This window comes from Varroa destructor, unplaced genomic scaffold (assembly GCF_002443255.2).
Source record: "Varroa destructor unplaced genomic scaffold, Vdes_3.0 BEIS01000005.1, whole genome shotgun sequence".
NCBI lineage: Eukaryota > Metazoa > Arthropoda > Arachnida > Mesostigmata > Varroidae > Varroa > Varroa destructor.
In genome coordinates, this window is record NW_019211458.1 from 17,020,120 (window position 1) to 17,040,221 (window position 20,102).

The 20,102-nt window shown below is 40.5% G+C and overlaps 1 protein-coding gene across 19 annotated transcripts in view; it reads left to right on the plus strand.

The window, feature by feature from the left end:
- LOC111251066 (uncharacterized) overlaps window positions 1–12,198 on the plus strand; it is a 126,314-nt gene extending 114,116 nt beyond the window's left edge. For all 19 annotated transcript variants that reach the window (XM_022807308.2, XM_086991841.1, XM_086991835.1 and 16 more), the window contains 2 exons: window positions 1,813–2,141; window positions 4,583–12,198. In XM_022807308.2, the coding sequence (XP_022663043.1) occupies window positions 1,813–2,141; window positions 4,583–5,017 (764 nt within the window). In that variant the 3' untranslated portion in view covers window positions 5,018–12,198. The remainder of the gene's footprint in view (window positions 1–1,812; window positions 2,142–4,582) is intronic.
- The last annotated feature ends 7,904 nt before the right edge of the window (window positions 12,199–20,102 follow it).

Sequence of the window (20,102 nt, forward strand, 5' to 3'; positions counted from 1 at the left end):
ATATATATATATATATATATGTTTGCATTAACAGAACTTAGTGGTTATTCTACGACTCTTCTATTCTTCCCTAAACAAATGAACATAAGGTTCTATTTAGAGACGTTAGAAACATAAGTCTCTATATTGGTCTCCAAATCAGGCACAACAACCCTTTATGTTCTTTCAGATCGATTCTACGATTGCCTGAACCACTTGGCAGGCATTTGATCACACTATTTTAATACGCTGCAATAAAAACACATTTCTTAATCTTGTGGATAACAGCTTGTTTAATGTTATCTTTTGATCACTCGATCGAATTCTCGTCACCCCATAAACATTACCTCGCGTAGCAATTAATACCCAGACATGTAGAACGAGCGCTCGATCGATCTTGACCGATCGAATAATGATAAGAAGCTATAGAATCAAATGGAGCATTGATCCATGTCCACAGACAGAGATAAAACGACTTCGTCCTCCTCGCTAGGCCATTAGCGTTGAAGACATATACCCCAGAGTTCAATAAACTTGCACGCATAGTATCAGCAAGCTGTTTTTGCCTGAAATAACCCGATTCGGAAGTGTAGGCCTTGGGTGCGATTTATTGCCTGCGTTGCGTTTTTGTACCGACTTATTTGGATATTAAACGGAATTTGGCTAGTCGCTATCGAAGACATCGAAATCTCTTCTCACACAGAGTTAATAGCATCTGGACGAACCGATCAGATGGCACATTTACGGATTATTTTTACTTTACGAATTTTCTATCTCTAGTGGATACTTCTCCATCGTATTTTCTAAACGACCCAAAGGAAACGACGGCTCCAGGTGACTTATCCATAAGCGGTTCTAGCTGTTTAGTTTCTATTATACATAAAATGCTCAGTAGCACTTGTCAATCGCTGAGATAATAGTAGTAGTATCTGTTATTTTAGCAATCTCAGACGAATCAACCATAAGCCGTTGTGGAAGTTCTGAGGAAAGTGAGGCCACCTTCGCCCTTAGCTGAAGCAAAGCTAAGCAATATCCTAGAGTCAATAAGACCTATAAATTTCACTGACTGTTCGACACTGGAATTATACAGACAAGGAGACGTCATGTCTCGACTGAACAACGGACTTACGGTTGGTGTACACATTGAACGTTGCGGGATTTCAGAACTCGTAGCTGAACTTGTACGCACGAAGCATACAAAGCACTCCTCTGCGGAACGTGACGTTTAAGCCACGACAAAAAACGCAAGCTCCTCTGTGATTCAACAATAGCTATAGCTGAAATTCGCGTCGTACATCTCTTAAGGCCAATTACTGCGATGGTTCAAGCAACCGCCGCTTGTCAGGGGCACTTTGGAAAGCGATCAATAACACTGCGATGGACCCTATAATTTCATCTTATCCTGCCTAAGGCTTCGTTTGGCATATTTGGGAATAAAACGATAAAGAGGTTGCACGACCCGTTTCTCGTATCATTTCGCCCCTGGAATGTTTCACAATAATCTCCTTGAGCATTCAGTTCCTATGCGTTCTGAAGACCTAACGATCTACTCTAACAATTGTATCACTATAGTAGCTTCGGCGAACTTATCCAAAACCAGTCGACCGACCTTATTTCTTCGAGGTTAACAGCGTAGCCAGCCGGTTTAAGTATCACTCAAAAAAACGTTATCAAAACATTTTTCTTCTTTATACTTTTATTTAACCGGTACGACTGCTCACTGCGACAATATTTCGTGTCCGTCCTGTCGCTGATGCTCGTTGTGCTTGTTTCTCCTGTCATGTCTATGATCATCGGCGTCTTCTTTTGCTGTTGTTTCCATGAACGTTCCAGAGGGTGAGGATGACTCTAGTTCGTCTCAGCAGAGTGGCAGCGCGTACAATTCGCGGTGCGGAAGTGTCAGAGGTGGATGTGGCAACGGCAGCGGCGTTAATGGGGTCGGTGGCGTTGGTGCTGCTAGTGGTGGTATAGGTAAACGCCAGGCAGGTGGCGTTGGCGGCGGAGGCGCGGGCTCCCAGAGCGGCGCCCACGGCGCCCTCTCCGCCGGGGGGAACTCTCGCAGGCGGAGGACGACGCTGAGCGCGCGCGAACGGAACCTGCGCCGCCTGGAGTCCAACGAACGCGAACGAATGCGAATGCACTCCCTCAACGATGCCTTCCAGGTACATTTTATTGTACAAGTAGGCATAAAAATGATATGTAAAAGTTAGTAAGCATAAAAAGTTCTATGGGAAAGGGCTAAATCCGATCGGGGCTTTGCGAAAGCATAGATTCTCATTCTCTTTCCTTGTTGCCCTTTTGACGTGCTTTCCGCATGAGCTTATTTCAAGTAGGCCAATCTTCGTACTCATAGATCAAATAGTACAGGGTGCTTAGGGTGTCAGATAAATTTAACTAGCGTTTGGATACTGGTTTTCATATTTGTGTGTGCCAGGGGCAGGCTGATTTAATACTGGGCATTGCATTTTAAAACAAAGCGGCCGGAATCTGTATGGCATAACTGAGCAGCACGGTACAAACATGTATGCATAAAGCTTTTTATGGTAAGACAATGTCGGACGAATTCACACAGACCAGTAGCGAATTCAAGTATTCAATGTTCGTGTAAATAATGTAGGTTTGCCTTAATTTCCGGATACGATACTCGAATTATAGTTATATGCCAGAATTGATCGTCGTATACATAGTTAGATTTGTTGGAAATCAATAAAACAACATACCATTCTAGCAAATTATTGTTGAACTAATCAACAAACTCGTAAAAATGTAAACTTTCCCATGGAGCGTTGGATAAAGAAAGAACCGTATCATCTATTTATAAGCACATATCAGCATAAAGCAAACGAGATTGTTATCCCGAAAAGACAATTGGCGGCCTTTACCAATTCTGGGGTAATGACGCACCTTCCTTTCAGCAAGAACTCTCTCCTACACTTTATATGTACATATTAATTAAAGGACTACCCAACTACTTACGGCATTGACATTAGGCCAACGTGTGGCCTTGCCTAAGTTTTGTGGGTGTGCTCATAAAAGCCGATAGAAAGAACGGATGCTTCACAGAAATATGCCAGCCAACTGTACTACGTAACTCTGTTCTGCTGTGAAATTGGAAACAAGTGTCTGCGCTTGAAAAAGGGCCTTACTTTTTCGCTTTTCTTCCGATATACCAATCCGATACGTTAATTTCCGATATACCATTTGAAAGCGCTCCTCCCGCTCTATCGTATGCTATAGCATAATATTGTGTACAAGTGCAATTTTAACTTGAAAAATAACGAATGTTCCAGGTAGAAGAAGCGTCAATTTTTGATACCGTTGACATTTCCTCGAGACTAAAATGCTCTCGAAATAGCCTGGGACATTTACCTTATAAAAAGATCGCCCAGAAGTAGTTTGGCAAAATTGACAAAGAATCTAGAGAATGACCCGCGAGCTCACTGCCTATCAGAATTTTATGGCGACCTTCTGAAGGCACCTTCAAACTCGGGAGTCAGCCGAAAAAGTGGGCCACAGCGACACGGTTATCGTTAACCACCTCAAGTTCCTTGGGTTTACGCAAAAGCTTAAAGCTTGGGCTCCTGATAAACTTTCAACAAATCTAACAAAGAATTGCGGCTTAACGCTGCATCTCAACATTTCGTCTGGTGTCAAGCGTTACGGGGTCATAATAACCGATTTTTACACATGGCTCCCACTTGTCACAAGAGTTGTGTTCCGTACGTTAACATGCACAAAGATCGGAATTGGCGACCCTACGAGGCACGCCAAGGCCCGGACTCCTACCAGACCTTCATCCAAAAAAGTTTATCATTTGCGTTTGGTGGAACTGCAAGGGCTTGTTCTGCGAATAGCCTCTGGTGAATCAAGCAGTTGATCGACACTTCTATTTGGCCTAGTTGCATCGAAAAGAACAAATTACCCAAGAGAAAAAGCCCGACAAACGAGGTACAATCATCTTGCTTTATGACAACGCAAGGCCATACTTCACAAGTGTTGTGAAAATGACCTTTTTAAATTTTAACTAAGAGGTTTTGTTGTAGCCACCATATTTTTCGGACTTTGGGCCAGCGGATTTTCATTCTTTCTGTTCACTGGGCAACAACGGGTTCTAAACGGTGCATTTGACCGTGACGCTTGGCTTACGTCAGCCCGGGAACCCGCCTGTTGGCCCAGAAGTAGAATAGAAGTCGACGCATGATTGGATAACATATACCTGTTTTCTCACCGCTGCTGCTGCGATTTTCATCAGGCCCTGGAACGTTTTATCCTTTAGGCGACATCAACTTCATGGCCTTAACTTCAACACGGATCAAGAACTCAAAAGGCGGTTCAAAAACTCCGAGACGAAACCCCCTATTTTTTAGCGAGATGGCATACGTAATTTCGTGGAAAGATGAGACAAAATCGTGAAAAATGATTGGGAATATGTACCATAATAACTTATTGTTAGAGAAATACTAAGATGTTGTGTTCTCTATTCAGTAAAAAAAAGCGCGGGAATTTTCTTTCCAACCAAATATATCGTAGACACGAACCATTTCCTAATGGTTGTAAAATTCACTCTATTTCGGCTTTTTTCCTTCCCTTTTTCCATTTTCAGGCGCTACGCGAGGTCATTCCACATGTGGCGATGGAGCGCAAGCTGTCCAAGATTGAGACGCTTACCCTTGCCAAGAACTATATCATGGCATTGACAAACGTCATATGCGATATCCGCGGCGACGAGCGACCCTACCAATTCTGCGAGGCGGATGCTACCCTCGAAGGAGGTGCCGATAACACTTACCGAGGTCTCAATGTGGTGGGCATTTGCAGAAACCAGAATCCGGTGCCTGACGCCAGCCAGATGATTAGCCTGCCGACCGTCAGCGGTTTAAGCTCGTTGCAAACGCTTCCGCCGCTAAATGGGCCCAGCGCCGAACTACTCGGCTTCGGCACCCGGCGAGATCTCGGCCCAGCGGATATCAGCGGCACAACGGGCCTAACGCCTTGCTCACTAACGGACGATGTTGCACCAGATCAACTCGAGTGGTAATCACCTTTTTTGCATCCCGCACTTGTGTTCCACGCGTCACGTCGCCAAAGCACAGATAGTATAATAGTTGTCGCCGCTATCTGCTACAGTTAATACATTAATAACACCGCAACAGAAACAATGACATTAAACGGGTTAGCAGCCATTGTTCGCTACCATCGTCGTCACCAAGACTCGAGCTGCTTGTTATTTCAACGTGACTACAGCGTGTAACGAACGCGATGAAGCCCACATACTAAAACAAGTCCACGGCGTGGGTACCAGCAGGAACGGCAACGGCGCCAGTAGGAACTTCAAATGGACGTAGAGACATCGTGAGAATCACACAACTGAACGCCAACTAAGAACCTAAGTTTTCGTTGTCCTCTCATAACAGTACACGTATGCACATTTCTGTTTTGTCTATTGTCTCATACGAGTGGCGGTCAGAAGCGATTCTCGTAAACATAGAGTGCATATAGAAATAAACAAGTGGTTGCGAAGCACTAGATATAAACAAAGCATTGGTCCAATTGCATCAATTGGGCACTGACCGGCCGGAGCTGAAAAATCAACCGAGCAATCTGCCTGCCACCTAACAATCACTGTAGGAACGACGAAAAGCGATATATCCTTGGCAAGCAATACGCCGACCGCAATGGCCACTAAGAACTAAGATTGTTTATGCGAAACATGGGACAGGAAATGGTAAAGCTGAAATAAGCATGATTGGATGTCACTTAGTCGGAGTCTGGGGGTAGCGCGAACAAGATAATGAGCCTGCGGCGCGCCAACTCGAAGATGGGCCTGCAACATACTTTCGCAAATAGGGTTTTCAGGGTCAATTTCATGTATATAACAAACTTATCTTTAGATGAATGCGTACCAAAATAGGATACCGATAAATAAGACGGCCGTATGAAGCCAGTGAAGGTGATCATAAAACTAATTAACAGGTGCATGTACGATAATATATAGAATATTAAAGACCGATAACGAAAAGGTGCAAGGTTTTAATCCAACTAACAGAAACAAAGGAGCACGATGGGTAAAGATAGAAAAAGGGCAAGGCAAACGAATATAATAGTTGATAAGTATACGGTGTCGCAGAAACATAACAGAAAGAAGTGTTGTTAGTAAATAGAAAAGATAGCGCGTGGTTATACCATTGGCTAACTAGCAGAGCTGCAAGGATGTTAAAAAACTAACCAGGTCCCCTGTAGCACGATAGTTCATTTTTGCTTGTCGCAACGTGGCCCAACGCAAGTGGCAAGAGCAAGGCAAAAAAAAAGCAACGATCTGTTGTTGCCAGCAGCCATGTTAACAAATGAGGGTATATTGATCTTTGACTGCTGTCTATCAGTAGCCGGTGCTTGAGAAGCTTAGGTTTACGAGGAATGTGAATATACAGCCTCTTAAATAGGAGTACGAGCTCTAATGGGAATTTATCGACTAGGGAGACCGAGCTGCTTTTTTTTTGCAACGAATTGCAAAAAAGCTAAAGCAGCTTAGCCGAAAGACAAGCACATGCTAATTTCATGAAAAGGCGGGATGAATGCAAATGTAGTATATATTGAAACTAATGGAACAGTGGTCTGCAAGGAAAACGAGTACTACCGCAAAATGTACTATCACGATATTATAAGTACAGATACTATATCACATACAATATCAAACGATCGCAACATTATATATACAGAGAGTGAGGGAGAGAGAACGATGCAGTAGTATCAGTTAGTACGGGTACAGTTCCCGTTTTGTCATCATGTTTAGGTACTCTCCCTTACACGATGGCCTATCCAATATGATCCAATCGTCGTGGCACTTTCCACTCCGTTACACTCCTATAATCTATATCATCCATCATAACCTGTCATAGTTGTCGTTACGACAAAATGACTTTCTCTGCCGACCCGTGCCGACGCTGACAATTGCAATTATGTTTAATTATCACGTCGGAGTGACGATTCAGAGCACCGCTGCGCGAATCTTTAGCAACAGTTGGACTCTGGTAGGACATAGTTTGACATGGCCACTACAGGGCCATAATCCCAATTTGTTGTTGTCCTTTTCCTTACGTTCGTCTCACTTAATGACAAGGCAAATCGAGGAATCCAAGCTTGATTTAATGTCGAGCCTTTTTAAGGTTAGCTTTCAGCTGCCCCTTCCTCTCTAAACACCTGCAATTTAACCGTAGCGTAGTTATGCGGCAGTGAAATATTGCGGTTTGGAAAAACCAAAATATCCAGGCTACGCATATCGCACCAAACAGATGAATAATGGCGCGAGAGCCACATGAAACGAGACAACCCGAAACGGTTTGTTGTCTATTGTAAGACCAAATATCAATTTGCTCCCATTTCTAAAGGTACTGTTATAAAAAAATTATGATGTTTACTCCTTGACGCCTTAGGCTAATAAGTGTGATACCGGTGATGACACAAACACAAGCCAAAAAATGTATGGACTGAGACTTTTATCTGCTAGCACTTTAAACTAGCACTACATATTTCAACTTGTTGAACTTGACATAAAGCTCGAGACCTATCGATCCTAAATATGCTCACGCTTTATGCTGATTGTCTGTTATCTTAGGCGACAAAAAAACGTTAAACTTTCGGCCAACTCTCATTTGTGCATTAACAAACGTTGTCGTTTCTATCCACGAGGGTTCGGTTTGGTAAGCTAATATCTTCAGGCTCCATTCGTAAATCACTGGTTACGTATTAGTTACGGTGATGATTGTCGCCAGAAATGCGCATTAACGTACATTTCATTGAGTACATACGAAAAGACGTGATCCTATGGGCATTTATTCGAAAAAAAGGTTGACATTTAAACAATGGCGGTCATCAACAAACTTAAGTTTTTGCTTTCATCACCCATCTGACGCATCCGGCGTAGCCGAATAATACGATACCCTCCTGACGGAAGAGATGTTATAGATAGAATCAATGAAATCAGGCTTGCTGTAGGATAGCCAACAGAGGTCGTGCAAGCAAGATAAGACCAATGCGTAAATTTGCGCGCGCATCATTTGCATGAGTGTAAAATTCGACCCAACGAAAGATGACGAAGTCTGATCTGAGGGCAAGAAGCTGTGGCCTGTTTACAAGCTAGTACTAGTGATTGTTAAAAACAGAGGGTATGGCGATTTAGCGATTATATATAGAAGATGAGTCAGGAAAAAGGCAGACAGATAAGACATCGACAAAGGTAACAATTATCCCAGACAAAGCTCGAAGCAAAGATGATTTTGAAGAATATGAAGACAAACAGTGTTGTACAAACTAGTCTCCCAGTCTATGATATGTGCGGTAGAATAGAAATTCGATAGAGCTTAACTCTATATGAAGACTCGTACTGCGAGAAGGCTAATATAGAAGTGACGATGCAAAAACGTGAGGGCAGTCGTATATACCCTGATCTATTCTGCCCGGAGCGCAGCCGCCCTTCTAACTCACACGCTAAGAGAACCGGACAACAATACATACACTATGTATATCTATACAATAGAGAATATATACAGGAAAAAAAAAGAAAAAAAAATAAAAATATATATATATATATATATATATAGAAAGAAGGAAAGAAAGAGAAAGAGTGCAGGCGAAAAATTATAGTCAAGCAGAAGTAAGAGAACAGAAAATGAAAACGCAGTTTCGGTGCAGCTTTATTCGTGCGCGCTCCTTACTGCGCAGCTGTTCTTCGAAAGATAGGCAGAACAGAAAATCGTGAACGGAGAGGAGCTGCCGGCCAATGCGTCGAGATGGGCGTCAGAAAGTGTGCATCACGAACGGATAGTTCACCAAGTTACTTGACTATCTCGGGTCTCGCTGTTAATTGTAGTGGATTATAGAGGGCGTAGCAAACTTTAAAGAAAAAGCAAAAACGAAAACCGAATACTGTAGAGTACAGGGTGGTCGGTGTCTAGTCAGGCAAAAGTTAGATGAAACGACGTTAATAACTTCAACGTCAAATAGAACCATATCCTGATGCTGATTATGAAAAGCGACAAGTAACAAGTAAATAAAACAAAGCTACAACAATATATATATATATAAAATAATATAATATATATATTTTATATATACATATATAAAATCACAGTTAGAGATGAAAAAATCGAGTAGAAACATAATAAAATAAAGCATATATAAGCATAAAATAATAAAATGACGCGACGTCAATCGTGCACAACGCAGCGATAAGCTGTCCATAAAGAGAGCTATATATATACATACATACATACATAAATGTGACTAGCCAAATTAAGGTCGCTTCGAGTCCACTTTGAGACAGGCCGACGATGATATGATAAGCTTCTCGGGATATTTGTACACGATTCAATACACTCTGTACGAATGTTCACCATTATAAGGCTGGGCTAAAGCAGTTCCAAGCTAGTTAGGAGTCGAATGCTGCTTTGAAGTATGCAGAATTAAAGCTGAAATTCTCTAACGTGTAAAAATGAGCATCCAATGATATTTTCTTTAGAAATTAGAAGTTTCAACTTAGCTAAGTGCGATTTCAGAGACTTTAGATCAGCTGTGTTATACATATTGCCGTTATTGCAAGCGTGTATTTGCATGTATAGAAAACAATCAAAAATCTGATTATTATTAAGTCAAGAGTATCCACATATTTGATCAGTGTCGATAATCATATTAAACTCGTCGAACGGAGGCCGGCAAGTGGCTGGCCTTCTGCCTGTTTGAAAGTTTCGATTTTTTATAAATCATGTCTATGTCGCTCCGTTCTGCCGTAGACTCCGTTTGAAAATACTGCTTCTCTGACCTTGCCGAGTTCTGGCACGTGAACCGCTCGCCTGGCCAACAATCTTGATTTTGCGATATCCTCAATAGCGACATACGTGTATATTCTAATGAGCCGCTAATTGTGACGAGGAATACAGACACGTATATACGTTCCGAATCGCAGAACGCATTATCACTAACTTGAACTTGTCGAAGCGTACGATTCTGCGCCGAGAACAAGAACAGGCATCATGTCGTGCCTGAGGTAACGTTCGCCAATTCGTTGCTCTTTCTTTGCTTATTTCTGTTTTTTCGTTAGCTTTCGCGCGAGCGGGATATAATGTAAAGTAATGATCTCAGCGTAGACGGTTTGCCCTATTAGATCATGGCATTAACGAGTAACTAACTAAAAATCGCTAGCATGTTAACCCCTTCGCATTTTGGCCGTTTCCGCTAACAGCTTACATATCAGGAACGGCTGACACTGCTAAGCTAAAACGATACAGTGCATAAGAGGAACTTTTTGTCTAATCCTAAAGCACCACAGTATTCGTTAAGTTTATATGGACCGCATATTAGCTTCGTCGGACGGAGTCGTTCTGTTTAAGTTCATTCAAGTTCGAACTCGTCTAGCTGCTGTGCTGCCTTGACCGTCCTCGGCGCCTCAATCTGGCTAGACATTTGTCCGATGATTCCAGCTTTCGTTTTTCCTGAGTGGTGTGAAACACCCATCAGTTTTGGCAGTCGGTAGAGAAAGGAACGTAAAGATTACATATAATAACGGCGCCGACAAGGCGGTCGGATTAGTCGGATGCGCATAAATGGAAACAAGGATAACATGACGAGAGTTTCGTCAGGAGTAACCGTCCTACTAGCTAGCACCAGGCGATGGCAGACAACGAGTCATTCAACTCAAACATTACAATCTGACTAATTGAAACGCCGGAACAATTGAGGTGTCGCGAAAAGTAAACAGCAATTACAGAAGACACAACAGAACAAAGTCGACTCCTGTGTATTACATCCTTGTCCATATACCATTTGCGGAACCAACAGGACGAAAACGTAATCTAGAGCTGACTATCGCTGACGAAACAAAATCCGATCGACACCGCGTCGGCAACGAATTCGTTGGAATAACATCAACAACAAAGTCAGTAAACCGGAGTGCTCGACTGTGCTATCCAGTGCCGCGTACGACTAGGTAGGCCATCGATACGATTACGGTACGATTATGACACAGACAACGTTACTACAGACAGCAGGTGGCTACATCCAGCGATTGATGTTAACGACAACAAATATACATATATATATATATATATATATATATATATATATATATAGGCTGCTTCGTCTAACCCGTAAGCAAGCCTGCTAGCATATGATACCCGATTTTTGTACCGCTATTCTATGAGAGCGGAACAACAATAGATAACTTGTCAATAACTGAAGCCATAATCTGCTAAATTTATGGCCTCGAAACGCTATCGAGAGTATTAATCGCTATCGAGAGTATTAATCGAAATATACCTTCAGTTGTCTTGATGGAGGCGATTTTTTGAAATTTTATGTCTTCAAAGCTCTTTTTGAGACGAGAGCACAATTTTTATTTAATAGTCTTATTGACAAAACAATAAGCATACAGAGTGATAAAAAATGTCTGCAGCTGCCTTTATAAAACAAAAAGTGTTTATTTAGCTGATAGCGTAGCCCTTGTATGGTGTGGCCAAGAAGGCCACTTTTTCAGTAGATGCAGTGTGAAAAGAACTTTCGATCAGCCTGGACATCACACACGACCTACTAATGACCTGAATTTTAAATCGATCGATTGTCATCGTTTGCATATATAGCCTTAAACACGGATCGGAATAGTCGATGGACTAAACGGCCTTTGGTTCGATGCTAGTCATGAACATTTTTAACTGTATTTCATTGCGTACAGCTAATCCGACAAAATAAGAAATAGGGTGGAGATCTTGGTAACAGAGGAAGAAGTGGTCAGAAAATACTGACGGTAATATAAAATAAACAAATGAGTGTCGATGAAGCCAACAGGTTTACCTAAGCTAGATAATAATAGTGGTAAGCGAGCACGTGTTGATGGTAAAGCCTTGCGACGAATCGAAGTGAGGAGCTGCAGTTAACGGAAACCGATAAATTCATGTTACTCCCTATCCAGTTTCGGGCGGAAGTATTAAGGAAATCTAAGTGGGCATTTAACTATAGGTAGAAATATTATTGTCCAAGAAGTGACGACTGTTGATCATCAGGTAGACCAAAGTCAGTAACGAATAGAAATATAAATAATAATACTAATGACGACGACGACGACGACGACGACGACGACGACGGCGACAACAACAACAACAACAATAATAAAAAATAATACCGACACAGATTAAAGGAACAATAAAGATTGTTGCACTATTTATGCCATATAAACTTTCTGGTCTTTTGTTATTACCGGCAAATGGACAAAACAATGTTAGAGACAAACAAAGCAGATGACAGAACAGGTATTATGAATTCCCCTTTATTGACCTTTTCATATCAGATAACGAGAGTCATCGCACTTGGTCGCAAAGTAGCTAACTTCATTTTCATCCAAGATGAATCTTGTTTCTACTGCTTTTCTACGTTGTTTAAAGCAAACTTTCTAAGCTGTGATCGACTACGTTTAGACGCATTTCCATTTAATCTTATGTATCATGCTTAAACTTGCCCGTAACTTATTCTACTATATACATCGAAAATGTCTTCCTCCTCTTTGTTTGATGTCAAAATGCGAGGCAACGGTATTACAGAGAGGTATCCCATCAGCGGCGTTATTTTTTTTTGTGTTACATTTTAGCAAACTGTAATCTCGTCTTATTTTTTTCTATTCCTTTATTCTCGAATCCTATATATATATATATATAGAAAACAATCACTTCATTTTTAAGTCTATTACTATATATATATATATATATAAGTAAACTGAAAAGACCCCTCCATACGTAGTGAAAGCCAGGCTGCATTCGAATATATTAGATATTTACAGGACAACCCTATGGATAATGAAAAAAAGCAAACATCGGCCCCTGGTAGTGATGCTTTTTACTTTCAGCCTTCGTCTCCGCTCGCACAAAGGGAACTGTGACAACACGAAAAGCAACAGCTTTGTACCATGAAAACCTCATCTTCTTTGTAAGAAACTAAGAGGGCTAAATGCATGATCATAAACCAAGGTTCACGCCTAAAATAGTTGCTTATTACTGTGGAATTCCAAACCTAGGTAGCTTGAATTACTATTTGGAACTAGAACATCTCAGGTTTTCTTAAAGTTAGCAGTAGGCGAGCACGTTATCAGTGTTCTATCGCAAGGACATAATAGCATGGAAACGTGAGTTTTACTTCTATTAAAACCATTGAATTTTTTATTCATTTGCAGCTATTAACAACAAATGCTCAGAGACAGTTCGTTGAATTTGTTTTATGTATCCGTATTTAGGTGGTGTTGTGCCCACTACCACTTAAGGATCGTAGATACACCCATTTCCTTAATAACTATTAAAACAAAAACGTAGTTTCTTTACAAATGTGTAGGTCTTTAAACGAGCATTGAACATCACATATGAAGCCGGAATTTGTTTATAAAATTACTTTTTTTTTTTTATAGACAGCAGGGAAATTCTCGTCGTTAAGCTCTGAACTGCTATGACAAGGCGCCAAAGTGTAACTTTGCAAAGCTCGTTCTCAACTGTACTTGTGCTAACTTTTTTTGTTGATTGTACGAATCTTAAGTGAACTACAGGGCCGCTAACGGTCTGATTTGTCAACGTACGAATAATAATAATGATAGAATTAATTGATGTTATGAAATGTCAGCCATCTTGTTATATTTCTGAAAGAACTTTTTGATAACAAAAGCTGAGACGGTGCCTTCAAGGTCTATCTAACAACTGTGTAAAAATTGGAAACCGAAACCATAATGCTGGCAACGCCCACGGTGACACTTCATTCCCCCAAGTGGTCTTATGCATAGACCTGGTCTTTTTCTACTAACCCACACGGTTCAAATTTACGAGACGCATTTTGTAGGTACACTAACGCTAATATTTGGACATTGATTTGTGTTTTTCTTTAGAACGGCGCCCTTTCTTTGTTCTATGCTGGTCAAAGCCTTAAATATACAATTTAAGCATTTTAAACGGATTTCAGGCTGCGTTTGGGCCATTCATGAAGTCTAAATTTTGATGCATATATGATGTAGCGCAGGAAAAATAGGCCGCGAAATAAAAATCAAGCACGTTTTCAAAACGAGAACCGTGTCACTGAGTGTGATTCTAAGGCTCTTTAGCAATAATGCTGCCTCTATCGCACAACAAGTGAGCATCAGCAGGAAGTCAGGGGTAATGTTTACGTTATTCAATATATGTGTACTATCTAATGTCGTGGATTTCTTTGTATGATAATTTGAAAATCAATAATCCTTTTAAAACGCTAAAACGTATCTAACCTCCCAATGTGCACTCATCTGTGTACCTTGAAACGTAGCGTAAGTTACGTTTTATGTATATTGTTCCGACTATAACCATCCTTCACATCAGAGCTTTGTTGACATCTATTACTCCATTTTGGCTATGTGGCAAAGTTTGTCTTGCCCCGACGAAGGATAATTTGGCATTCTTTTTAACGGTTATTAATTTTGGTTGTTTCAAAATATGCCCGTTTAGGCAACGAAACGCATTCTTTTTCTTCTTGGCGAAAGAGATTTATCATCATTTACAATCCGCCAGGCCGGCGACCGCGTTCTTGACACACGGTAAAAACGAACTGTGGTTGAGATCTACGAGGGGAAGTTTGGCATAGCACACAAAGCTGGAGCCCCGCTAACATCACCTTGCCCTAGGCGACGCGGATGCCAAGAAACAAGCCAGTGTAAAAGGAACTTACGTCGCGTGTGTGATCCATCCCGGTGTACATTTCGATAACATGATGTTGCCATCTCATTTTGAGCACGTGTCTTCCACGCAGGCTACATGTCGGCCGTAGCACAAGAACTCCGCAGCCGTGTTGGCCCATCAGGACCAAAATGACGTGTTGAAATAAGTGCTAATTTTTAAATTTCCAATAAAATTATTTCCCCGTAAAGATAATATTTTGTAAGATAGTAAAGATAGTATTTTGCAGTTCAAGTAAGAAATGTAGCACAATTTATAAAGTTTAGTCATATTGTGTTTATCCTGTTTCAACAAATTCAAAAACCCCAAATTTGCACTTTAAATTCAAAGTGTTTTGTTAATATATCCCTAATGATTAATCGGCGACGCGTTCGTTCGAGGCTAGTATTTACCGCACGACTGGCAAAAAACGAAAAGTATTTAAAAAACAATTGCATATCTACGGTGGAAGTGTGAGAACCTGAGAAATTCAACGGTAGATTAAACTCAATACAGAGCACTAATTTACTCTAGCCAGCCGCGTCAAAATTAGATCGTAGAATAACGTACAGTCAGAACGAATGAGAAAGATTTAAGTCACTGGTGAAATGGAGACCCACGATGACATTATTCAGATCGTCCTATTTTGGGTGTAAAACAGAGTCCCACGTATCCGAGAATCAATGTTCAGCATTATCGACTGCACGCTGTACAGAGAAATTCTCTTGTCGAACTTGCAGTTTTAACAAGTAGAAAAAAAAAATAGGACCACTTCTGTTCTAACGTACATGCGTCTTCTGTATAGCGAGAGTAACCATTATCTGGTGTTCTATCAGGTTTCATATCCAATTTGTAGTTAAGAAAAAGGAATTATTACCTCTGTTGAATGTAATAACGTGAAAGATAGGCCTCACAATTTGCAAGATTCCCAGGATGCGGTCCTAAGACTTAAACAGCTGAGACTAAGTAATTTCAAGTGCTATACGCCAATCGCTTTAAATAAAACCATCAATTGGTTCGCTTCGTAGAAGAGTATTCATAAAATTCTTCACAACACAGGCGCTGGCTGAAATTTTATGCGGGTACAACATATCTAAAGACTTATCTATTCATGTCCAATTCTATATATAGAATATGCTAGTACAGAGATATATAGAATACAAGTTGCTCGAATCCAAGTTATAATCATTGAAAGTCTGAATATGTCGCTGAAATAATGGATCAGCTAACAATTTCGCTGAGCTTGATCAAGTGACCGTTGCTTAGCGCGCTTCTTTTCCGGCTTTCCTTGTGTACAGTTTATAGTCCTCCAGTGTTCAATATTGGTTAGCTTGATTTCCGCTATATGTGATCCTTGTAGATGGTACTCTGATATGGCTGACACGAATGGACTTTGGCGTGAACGCAGAGGGCTTTTCTCCTTCCCAATGAGCGGAGCGGACGGCTTGGTTAACGGCAACATTAGGGATTTGTGGACAATATGGCGCGACAGGGCATGCCACTTATACGTTCGTTGGCCTCCTGGATTAGCAGCCATCGCCACCACCTTACTACCAAAGCCAGTCTGAGCAAGCCGAGCAAACCCGGGTCAGACTACTTATCGAACAACTGGGAGGTTCCATTATAGCCAGAGTTGTGCGTGGTGATCCAGGACCAGAGCTCTATAAAATATGGCGCCAGGAATTAAGGCAGCGAAGGTAAATAACTAAATGACAAATGATAAACTAATAACATTAGGTAACAAGTAACATTGGGTTCTAAATTTGAGGTCGCAGCTGTATTGGCTGATATTTATGCTAGATTCAAGAAAATAAGAAGAAGCGGACGAAGACATTTCAAAGTTAAGGTAGCACCGCCACAGTAGGTGGCATGGCAACTTTCGAACCAGCTATCTCCAGTTCCATAGGTATGGATCTCACTCATAATGGATTTAGCCATTCATAGCGCTAATTATCCATATAAAAGCATAGATCAATTTTTCGACCGTAGGTTAGATCACAAATTCAGTTGTGTTTTAAGCCCATATTAATTAATTAATGCTGATCTTGTTAAGTAACTAATAATAATAATAATAATCCAGGAGCGACAGTGTCGACAAATCTTGAATTGATAAAGTTGGCGTTAAAGTCTAGCTCTTTTAGCAACGAAAGCGGAGTAAAATTGGAATTAACAGAAATGGGTTACTCGAAAAGTAATGATCACTGTATCAATATTCACAGATTGTCAACCTCTTAATAGATAACGTAAAGCAGTTACGGAAGCATAGTGATATCTAACGAGAAACAGCTTGTGTAGCACACATTAGCCATTTGTATTACTGCCGAGCTATAATGGTCGGTAGGTAGGTGGGTAGGTGCATGGGTGGTTTTTGGTTTGTGTCGAATGTTCATTTCCTAGGCATATGTATAGAAATATATAACCAAACTCACATAGGATATATGACTCTGATGTTGAATGTTTATACACAATCTATATACTAGTCCTTAGGAATACGATTCTTGTAATCGATGATGTTCGTCTACTATTCATTTTAATTCACTTCTCATAGCGTTTCATAGTTCAAATAACATATTATCGACATATTCAAAAACTACACTTGTTATTTATATTTAAAAATGAAATCTCGATTCTCGAAATCGTTTTCGGTTTTTCAAACAAAAAAAAATTTTCGTTTAGAAACAAGAACCAGCTACTGCTTTCAGATTCTGTGGTTGTCTGCTTCTAAACTCTGTCGTATAAGATGTGACCATCTCCAAAATGCTCAGCTAATGCAATGCTCGTAATTCGATTTGACTTCCTTTACACTTGGCCTGACCACTCTTTAGGGTAAGATGCTTGATGTATATATCCGTTGAAATATAAACACGTATATTGTAAACAACACTGCCTTGCTAACCCACAACAACATGTATGATATGTTTTTGAAACGTAAGCAGTTATCGTATAAGGTTTACACCACGCCAGCTGCTTAGGTTTATATTTCTGCATAAAGCTTAATTACAACACTTTCACCGCTTGTTTACTTTTCAAATTGGACAGATGTGCCAAGTAGTGTGATCTTACCAACTGATAATGCAGTTGTGATCCTTAGACTCAAGTTAAGCTATAACACCTTGCAAAAATGGTGCTAAATTTACATTTGCTCACAATGAGGAGTGAGTTCATATGCGTTGAGTGATTACTACTATGAGCCTTCATTTTACATCTACTAAAGCAGCAAGACAGTAAAATACAGTAAATCGCTACAACTCCCTCTACCCGGTATATAATGCGTCTCGTATAGAAGATGTCAGTCAAACCAACAACATCCCGCATTCAGACTGTGCACAAACCTGAGCGGTCACGAACGCCTTAGCGTTTTGTCCTATCTATCGTAGGATAATCATATTAGATCGACTCCTGCCGAAGCAGGCGATATGGGGTGAGGTTCGATTTGAGACAAGCTGTCGCGTTTGTCCACTGATAGCAATATATTCATGCATTTTGTACTGGTATTTGTGTTACTACAAAGCATTGATAAAGCAAGACTCCGGCCGATCGAAGGCGATTTTTGGACAGAGCGAGGTTTACGATCCATTATTATACTGTACAGATCTCAAAGCGCGAGTCAGAACCACAAGCTGCAGACGAAGAGAGTTCTTGTTCGATGATACATGCGCGAAATCATCTCACAACAAACGAAATTGCGGTTCCCGATCGTGCAAGGAGAAGGAAAAACCTTGGAGGGGAAAGATTTGTCGGGTCAATAAGGACGACAGCGTTGCTCTGTCTCATGTAGTCGGAGAAGACATGGCCAAACAATAGGGTTATCCTTTTCTACAAGCTTCGACGCCGGATGCATTGCAATCTTCAACAAACAAACCCAAAACAGAGTAGGATAAGGGAGCAGCGCAAGAGCTTGAATGTAGTGGCTACACCAATACTCCGCGTACACAAAACAGAGACGATAGATACGTAGAACTATGAAATTATAGGTATCCCAAGGGTCACATGCAGGCATACAGGTCACAGGGATAGGCCTGTGTGACGCATTGAGATAGTAGTGTGTACGTATGTTTCAATACGTTGTTAGCTGCCACGCTATCGAATTCGAAGCGAAGTAGTAACCTGACACAAAGGAATCGATCTCATCCAGTGGTTTTAACCAGAAGATTGAATTATCAGGTTTCATGTGTTTTTCGTAAAAACCCTCGGCCAAGGCACTTCCCCTATTTAATTTTTTATGGATTCGACATTTAATTCGAAATCAATTATTTCGTAAAACAGAGCTGGCAGACTAAGAGCTTAACTCTCAAGAGTTTATCAAAGTAACTATTGTACCATATATTATACTGTAAAGCATATACTCACTCATCATTAAAAGTATGCTGTACGTAGTACACAATAGAAAGTACTCACATTTACCTCTGCGCGAAATGAGCCTGTTTAATAAAAGGACTACGTTAACCAAAATACTATTCAATAATGATATTACACTGTCCAGCTCTATTTAGCGGATCAAAAAACTTTATAGCTTCAGTCGACTATCTTCCTCAGTTCCTCAGAACAGCACAGATTAACCTATGTCCATAACGGTGATGTGCGCCAGGAAAGTTATGTGCTTATAGTAATTGGGCAAATTGCCTCTAAAGCATATGACGCGTATTTTTATCTGCCATGAACCCAGCTCATTGAAAACACTCTTTTTACCATTTGTTTTCGTTATGCATCTAGTGTTTCCGTGACTTCGAAACGTGTTCTTGGCAAAACACACAGGGACCGTATAGTCCGTTTCGCCCCTGTAATCACAAGAACTCGTTGTTTCTTTTAATCTGCTGGGACACCTCCTCCGTTACCTCCAACGTCTTAGTTTCCACTTCTACATAGGCCAATGTTGAAACAAACTATTGCTTTGCTAAAGGCTTTTTTGTACAGTTCCTGCATTAATCCCGAATGAACCGCACCAGCGCTCTCACATTCGATCAAGTTATCGACTGAGTGCATAAAAAATATCGCAGTGTCGAAATGCATAATCTGTATAAATAAAAAAAAGCTTGCTTAAACTCAGTATCCTCTAATTGCATTCATTCTATAGCTTTATGTAAATACTTACTGATTTGCGTCTGCTAAGGGTACGCAGTTTAAAAATTATTTAAATGTTTCGACCTGGGAAATAGCTCAGGCCAAGATAATATATAGTGTACAAGTATTACACATTTCTCTTTACTAAAGATAAAATAAACAATTTAAGCTAAAGACATCATGCATCTAATTGTTAGCTTAGCTAAACGGTCACATCAATATAATTATATAAATTAATCATGTGTATATTTTGTGTATGAACACTAAAAAGTCTTCATATATACTTCAGATGGTATACATTTAATTAGTAAGTAAGTAAGGCTTTTATAATGTCTATATATATATATATCTTCCTATATAAGT